Source organism: Dromaius novaehollandiae, chromosome 13, assembly GCF_036370855.1.
Source record: "Dromaius novaehollandiae isolate bDroNov1 chromosome 13, bDroNov1.hap1, whole genome shotgun sequence".
In the NCBI taxonomy this organism is placed as follows: domain Eukaryota; kingdom Metazoa; phylum Chordata; class Aves; order Casuariiformes; family Dromaiidae; genus Dromaius; species Dromaius novaehollandiae.
In genome coordinates this window covers 21,577,513-21,586,161 of record NC_088110.1, presented here as the reverse complement: position 1 = coordinate 21,586,161, position 8,649 = coordinate 21,577,513, and the positions used below count along the sequence as shown (strand labels likewise).

Genomic DNA, 8,649 nt, shown 5'->3' with positions numbered 1-8,649 from the left:
AGAAATATCAGCCTTAACACTTTGGCTACTATGCTGTTTTCCTCCCTAGGTAAACCAGGACCTAAATTTTGCCACAGTATTTTCGGGCATTTCATAGCACTAGCAAATAGGAAAGCAAATAACTGCTACAGCCAGCCCTGGACTAATACAACCATCTCTATTTTATATTGATCTTGTTTTGTATATAATGGAAAATATAAATATATCCTGGTCTTTTTTTGTAATCAGAGCTCTCCCCCATGGCTAAGACCACATTCAGAGACAGAAGCCGTGTGGCCCTCATTGTCTGGAGTCTGAGTTATAAATCTCCTCATCTTCTTACTCCTTTGACCAAGACAGTATTGAATTACTATGAAATATGGCCTGGTGTGATTTGTAGTGCTGTTGGCAAGTATAAGCTTGGAGAAAAATTCAAGGGGAATAATAATAATAAAAAATCTGCATACGTTTTCCCTCTTTTTCCTTTTAAAAAATTAGTGTGCATTTAATAACAGCCTAGACAGGCAGAGGCAAATCCATCTTCAGTTTTAACTTGGAACATAAAACACTTCTTCCTATCCTTTAATCTACCCAGGCCCTTATATTGCAGAGTCCGAGTCACATACTTAAAGGCAGACACTGATTTGCCCTAGCACTGCATCTCAGGAGGTAAGGGAAAGATGCACCTCATTCCTAATAGGGGTAAAGGCTGACTTTTATTCCCTGGAAACTGGGCTGTTTTATTTATTTGACTGTGGAACAGGCTCTGCACAATGGCTCGGCACATCCTGATCTCTCTCGGGCTCTCCAGGGGCTACTTCAGTCCCATGAGTAATTGCAAATAGCTCAGGCTCGCTCTTCTAAATACAACCTTGGCTCTGACTGAGCATTAAAGACAAGGGGGAGCATTCATTCTGGGAAGGTTTTATTTCACAAATAATTCAGAAATCAAAAGAAAACAGAGGGGAAAAAAGGATATTTTACAATTCTGTATTTAGAAAAAATTATAGTTTATAAACACACTGCCCCTTGAAAAACATGCAAAGGCACACAAAAATTTACAAGAAACTTTTGTACATAGAAAGTAGTAAAATACATCATTTTTCATAGAAAAAAAAAAGCAACTCTATGGACTGGCCCTACGTATTTAGACTGCACAACCGACCACGTACACGACTGGAGAATCTTCAGTTAGCTGTTGGCCACACCACCGCTGACTTCTTACAAGGGACGAATTGCGAGGGCTAACCGGACCGCGGCTGCGCCCGCCGGCCGGGACGCAGCAAAGCCACGCGCTTCGGCTTCGGCGCCCCACGCGCTTTCTGGAAATCCAGCTGTGCAGCGACACGACACAACATCTGTGCTGAGTCTTGGTTTTGGAAAGAAGCTGACCGGACACAAACGACCACGCGGCATCAGCCTCGCCAGGGTTAACCAGATACTCCGCTGAGCCTAACACTTGGGCATTTAAAGTTGGCACATGCTTTCCTAATCTGCTGAGCTAGGGTCTGAGGAGGAACATATCTGGTGATATGAAGGTAAGGACATGCTGTGTCCTTAAGCTGTACTGAAATACGTTAGACTAAATAAAGTTTTGGTATCACAGAAATAAAATATGTGGCTAAGAACTGGTACTGTCCCACCTATACATGAACAGCTAGCACACACGATCGAAAGTAAGTGACATAACATGACTGCCTTGGAGGACCTGATCTCCCCTAATGCTGGTGGAGGTATGTTCAAATTAATAGCACCCAGGACCTCGAATAATATTTGTGTAGTAAAGTCACAATTTCTCTTTTGTACAACAAATATAAAAATAAACAGATACAGACTTAAATAACATCGGTTTCTAAAAATCCAAACCAGTTGGCTGAAGATAAAAATATGCAATTGTAACTTCAGTTAGGCATTTTAGGATATTTCTGTTGGAATAATAATTCTTCCCTTGCCCCCTTTTTGTCAGGTAGATAATCCCAAATTGGCTGGATTTTTATGTGCGCTCTACGCTGATCCTCCAAGACTTTTCTCCAAGAACTTTCTCCTCTCTCACATCTCTTTCCATCATTTCACAACATCAATGGTTGTCATGGACAGCATATTAGAGGTGGCATCCTACTTAAGCTCTGATGTGTTTTATGTGCTTTTCAAATCCCCCTGAAGTCAGTGGAAATGATTCCATTGGATATCTGCTTGCATCTACCACACCTTCCAGGTTGATACATAACACTCTGGCTACCATTTGGGCCACGATAGCCATGGGTGCATGCTGCAGCATTTAATGGGCTTGCACTGGACCATGCAGAGCATTGCTATCCACAGTGGGCAGAAACAGGGAAGCCTTATCTCACTGCCAAGATCTCAGACCCTTCCAACCAGCAGCTTTTCTAAGATATGTTCCAGCTGTTTTTAACATCAGTTTACCTAGTAAGAAAAAATAGTTAGTTCTTTCCTATCTAAAGCAAATACTGTACACCTGGAAAGACGATACTATATAGACAAAGACAACACATTGAGTCATTCTTCCATATCCATTCCAAAGGAAGGTTTGCTATGCAGAACTTATGGAGACAATACAAAGCCGTCCCAACTTCATATTTTACAAAATATCTCTTTCCAAATTTAAATTTCACGGAGAAAGAAACCTCAGCTGTGAGACAAACTGACTGATAAATGCAATTTCCTTGTTGATTTCATGGTGTTTATAGAATTAAAGAAGGGTTTAATCATATAAACATTTTTGGTTTCTGTTTTGAAACAGCTTGAAGAGATGGCTTTATACCTCCCTAGTTTAAACTGAACATAGCCTGAGCATAAGAGCAGCTATGAGACATCTGCCAAATAAAGTGAAATATTTTCCCGTTTGTTATACAATACTATAATCAAGTTATCGAGCAGAGGGACTATGGGTTTATAGGAACTGAAGAACTAAAGTTTACGTTGCCTTCTCATGACTAATGAAGTTACTGGATGTGTGTGCATCGAAAGACAACTACACGCATGTGTACCTCAAGTCTAAAAATCCATTTCAAATAGAAAGCAAGGATTACTCTCAAGAGCAGCTTATGCTAGGCTGTTCTTTTGGCTAGCTTTAATTTTCTTTAAATAGTCTTTGAAATTCATTTGGATGCTTGTTGAAACATAAATAACAAAATATTAAATAACATCATTACCACACCTATGTGTTTTGCAAATACGGCACCCTGGACGCCCAGTGCTCCCGGATACAGCATTTGCATTGCAAGTCGGGTTCTGCAGGTGTTGCAAACCAAATGGGAGAAATTCATCAAGCCCAATTCATCTCATATATTTAAAGTCTCAGAACTGCACACACAACGAAGAACTTCACCAAGGTAAAGCGAACATGCTTCATATGGATGCAACCATTCCTAACAAAAATAAGATTAACTTTATCACTGCTTGACTACTACAGATAAAACAACCAGCACTGCTGTATAAAACAATACACTGCATCTAACTGAAATTTTATTTTTTAAATGGCATGTAATATAATATGAGATGTGCCAGCACAGGAGCCTCAATTCACTGACTTCTCATAGGTTACCAGACTTACAAAGTACCTGCAAATGTTTGACCAGCAAACACTAAACCTGCTGTTTGGATTATCCGGTGGCCTCGTTTTCTGCAGCGAGGGACTCTGCCACCAACTCCTACCCTACTCCATCCTCCAGTAAACCTCAACGTCAGGCCGAAAGAAACGTCCACTCCTGTCATGCTACTTAGCTCGATGCAACGCTCCAAGAGCCTAATTCAGTGTTGCTCATGCGTGTCACCCTGCTAGGAAAAAACTCTGCTGCTCTTTTACACACAAAACACCAAAACCGACCAAAAACACTCTCAAAGCCCACGGTCTCCCCAAAAGACGCAACTTTTAAAACAGTTTCTTGTTTTAAAGGGCCCGTCACCTGGACAGTAGCTCGCTACTGAGCCTGCTCGCCTGCGCACGGCGTCAGGCACGCAAAAGTAGGTGCTTCAAACTCTAAAATGCCATCCGAGGGCCAGGCAAAGACCCCTGCGTCTGCTGTATGTCGAGCCACCTCGGTTCTGTGTAGCACACCTCTCTTGTAAATTGGAAGTTACAACAGTCTATCATTGCTGAATGCCCCTAGGAAAATGAAAACACGAAACGAAAAGATACAACGCTGAACTGGTGCCATGAGATGCGAACAGCTGAGTCAGAACCTGTTGTCTTTTTTTTTTTGTCTTTTTTTTTTGTCTTGTTTAATTCCCTGAAAGAGATTGGCAAGGAGGGTACGTTCGGAGCTGATGCCATCAGAGGAGCCTTCCTGTCTCTCGAGATCAACGGAGTGCTCTCCCAGAGAAACTCGCACCTTCCCTGGGAATTTACTGCTTCACAGCAAAAATTCGGAAAGCATTTCCATCCGAAGGATTCTTCAAGCTGGAGGAAAAAAATGAGGAGAGAAAAAAAAAAAGAAAGAAATGTAATGAACCAAAGATGGGCAATGCAGGACAGGCCTACAGACAACACAACATCTTGGGGCTCCTGGACTCAGAACACTGTTATTGTGGACGTGGCCCCTCGGGAGCTGCTCACGTAAAAGCCTGGCAGCTCAGTGCAGTGATAGAGAGCACGGCAGGGTAAAGAGAAAGGAGAGAAAAGAGAATAGGCAAAAATCCACAAATTCATGTCTGTTTTATGCTTTCATCCTGGCTCTGCAGTGCTAACACCAACAAAAGGAACTGGGAAGCAAAAGGCGCTCTACAGCAATAGCTTTTATCCGAGGGACTCTGTGCTCCCTTCTGAAGAAATTCATGCATAAAGAGGAACACGTTTTCCAAAGCAGGACTGTCACAGAGGCTGGCAGGCTCCCAGAGCCCGTCTGGACCATCTCCTGGTGCTGGCAGGAAGAACAGCCAGATCTGCCCACTTAAAATGACAATTAAGATGGACATTCATTTTCAATTTGCAAAGGTGCCTCCAACAGCTGCTGGAGGAGGCTGTGTGTATGGGGGTGGGAGATTATTTCCATTTCCAGACCTTAATTCCTCAGATCTGCTGGGCTGCAAAACCCTGGGAGAAAGGCAGATTTTGCATCTTCTGCAGAATTTCCATTCTAACAGGAAAGAAGACGCAACAAACCTTAAAGGCAGCCTTGCCCTGTACCTGTTTGGATGTTAATCTTTACCAAGGTTATTTCCAACATCCTAAAGGATAACGCTTTCACCTTGATCTTTGAAAGCTAGTCCACAGCCCAGCGATTCTTGTAGCACAAATGTGCTCCTTATTACTGAGCACAAATAACACTTTCCAAATTTTCATACTCAACCCTGCAGCTCATGTTAGAGGCCAATGCAAGTGATAAAGTTTATTCTTAGCTGGGCCAGTGTTTGTCATGCAAGTAAAAAGTTTGCTATTAGTGTAAAAGATAAAAGAAAGGAAGATAGAAGAAAAATTATATGAACGGGAGACTTTCTGACATAAACCCAAGCTGAAAGCAAATGTACCAAATTACAACAAATAAACTGCACTAAATATTGTTCACACCGCTGAAAAATTCTGATCCTGGTAGATCTGTAGTAAAGAATCCCATGTCTAATGCCTCTAGTTTGCCCATCACGGTCTTTTTTTCTTTTCTGAAATGCTCTACAGCATTCTGGGATGTTAACTGTTAGAGTAAAAATCACAAACTCATCTGGATTTCTTATGGTAATTATAAATGAGGAACTGCATAAAGCAGACAGAGCCATGTCAGTAGTGACCAAAACCCACCATGCTTGTGGGGACTTCTGTTTGCAAAGACAGCTTTGAGGAATCAGTGCCACCCCATGAACATCTGAAAAATATACTATAAACTGAACCAGAAGGGGATAATCAGGAAGGAGTGAACGAGCTGAGATTCACTCATTACGTTCATCATTACATCATACATTTACATGCATTCTGAGGTGCAGAAGATTGGAAGCGCTGAATTGCAATTATTCATTGAAATCAGCAAAGTCAGACCAAAAGAAACCATTAAGAGTTACAAGGTGGTCAACTTCATCTTCAGAATCTCTTAAGAGATTAATTTACTTATACTTCTTTCCACAAGAATACAGATGGAATTAATTGAGAAATACAAAAGCATCCTACACCCCAGAATTCAAGGGAGATCCCTCCTATAAGCCTCAAAGCATGACTCTGGTGAAAGCTGCAGAAATACCCATGTGCTTATCCTTCAGACAAACAAGCTGAGAAAGTTTCTTCTTTAGAATTTATTCCCTAAACATTGTCCAGTACTAACCAGTGTAATAATTAAAGGAGTGAAATTCTAGTGTGATATACACATAGTGAAATGTATTAATATGGACTCATACTGTAAAATCAAAGCAACTGGCAGAAAAAAAAGAGAGCTTAACAATATTCCTTACCTTTCGATGCAGATCTGAAAATAGCCACTTACTTGTGGAAGGTAGGAATAGGACAATACGCTCCATTTATTTGCTTCTCAAAATTCACAGTGACACTGTTAAGTCATGTATTTCCAGCCCACCAGCCTGACTAGCTGATAACTGCTGACTTTGACATATAATTGAACACATGATCAAAAATACGAGAGAGAGGAAAGTACAAAAAACAACATCTTACCTCTCAGACTGGACTCCGTTCCTTAAGGAGCCAACATAGCTTTTCTTCTTTTCTACAGGCATCACATCCACAAAACCACCTTCTTCATCTGGAATGACTCCTGCATGCACTGCTGTTTTGCAGATACTGGAGCTCTGAAAAATATTTAATTATTTTGACTTACAAAATATCTGTATCTGGGGATCCTGATTTACCTTTTCCATCAGCATCAAGGAATAAAAAAGACAGACATATGAAAGAAGCATGGAGCAGTTCTGTCCCTCTTATGGACAGAATGGGAAGAAAGATGTCACAGACCGGACCTTGCTGACACGTCACAAGCCCCAGCACCCAAATGCAAAAGCGAAACTGCTGCAAAAGGACCCATCTCAGCAGAGGGCAAACAGCCTTTCCACTGCTCCCTCCTGTCCCGGAGCTGCGTCTGGGACCTTATCCGGGGCCAAAGCTGACTCAGGGACAGCTTTGCAGCCTCCTGCAGCTTGTGCCCATGCCAGAGTGGTGGTGACACCACTTTGCTAGTGACCAGCCACCTCTCCAAGCTCATTCACCCTGTTGCTTGCAAAGCAGACGCTTTTGCTGAATTAAGCGAAATGACCAATTATTTGGGAGAGTTCCCAGCCTTCTTTCTAGGAAAAAACAGCTGCACTGCACCCACTGAGTGGTCCAGCTTTCAGACAGCCAGATAAGGCAGTACCCCGCAAGACTACATGGAGCCTCAGGGAAATTAACCCCTCTGGAAGGACTAAAAACCCCACTGCACGCTGCCCTCTTACCCTGATCTGCTCGATGCACAGTCAGAAGAGCTGGAGGAGCACAAAACACTAACAAACGATGACTAAGTGCCAAAAGCATCCAGGAAATAGAGTAATAACAGAGAAAGACATAGTATAAACTTGGCGATCAACCCTCTAAAGGATTGATATACAGCTAGCTGGAATAACAACAAATAAAAATCAGCCCCAGCACAGAGAACTGCAGCAGGTGAAAATCCCAAACCCATGAACTCCTTGATTGCATTAAAAAAAAAAAAAAAAAAAAAAAAAAAAAACAAGCAGCCTACCACAGAACCTGCAATGCCCTTGCCAGTGCCGAGGGCAAACATTCCCATCGTGCGTGTACAATACAGAGTGTGCTGTTTCTTTCCCTCAGCCTTATATGGCAGGTTTGCCTTGTACCCTATATATTTATCACTGCGGATTGCCTATCTCTTGGCAGCTCTGGCACTTTTAATTGCCAATTTGGTATTTCGCTTCTATATATGGTCAAGGGAGCAAGGGAACGCTGTGTTTGGAAGATACGCTGTGAATTTGCCCTAGTATGCAATGGGAAATCTGTAGATCTAAAATTGGCTGGAGAAATTAAACCATCCTGAATCAATTTGCAGCACGCTCCACTGGGAGACATCCTAAACGATGTTCTTATCAAAGCAACCCTTTTCTTTCCAGGACTTGCTGTTCTGCTGCTTACTCAAAGCTTTGACCAAAAAGCTTTTTAGTCGCTCACCTACACCCTCCCTTTATTGCTGTATTCGATTACTGCCTTCTTCCACGCAAGACCACCATGTACTTTAAAGAGTTGCTTGCAGAGCCTTTGGAAGATGAGAAATACTACAGGAATAAAGGCTTTCCCCCTCAAAATCAAAACTACGACAGCAGCACCCCCAACGCAACAGCTTTTCTTAGCGCAGCCCCTTGCGTCAGCCTGAGCACCGCACGAGTCTCCGGGGTGCTCTCGGGAGCATTTGCTGAAGAAGTGGACTCTGAGGCACGCACCACAAGATTACAGTGCGTTTTACAGTGGGCTATAACAATCAATGACTACGAATTAAATCGCCTGTTATTTCCTCATTAGTGCGACTGGTTTAATCATTAAGGTTTATTTCTTAGGAGAGCTGAGCAACCCAACTTGGTTTCCTCCAGCGATAAAAATCTGCCTTGTTGTGCAAGTGGCCTCTCCTCCTTCGACCGATTGCCTCGCAAACGAGAGCCCTCGTGGACAACGTACCCTGTCTCGAGAGCAGAGAGACATCTGCTCTCAGCTCAGGAGGGTCCTGAATGCAA

The 8,649-nt window shown here is 42.5% G+C and overlaps 1 protein-coding gene across 1 annotated transcript in view; it reads right to left on the bottom strand.

Annotated features, from left to right (window-relative positions):
* Window positions 1–891: 891 nt before the first annotated feature.
* The window catches only part of CRISPLD2 (cysteine rich secretory protein LCCL domain containing 2), a 33,555-nt gene continuing 25,797 nt past the window's right edge, over window positions 892–8,649 (bottom strand). Inside the window, exons 14-15 of the mRNA XM_026092601.2 lie at window positions 6,590–6,723; window positions 892–4,399 (exon numbers count right to left, since the gene is read on the bottom strand). Of these exons, the coding sequence (XP_025948386.1) occupies window positions 4,345–4,399; window positions 6,590–6,723 (189 nt within the window). The 3' untranslated portion in view covers window positions 892–4,344. The remainder of the gene's footprint in view (window positions 4,400–6,589; window positions 6,724–8,649) is intronic.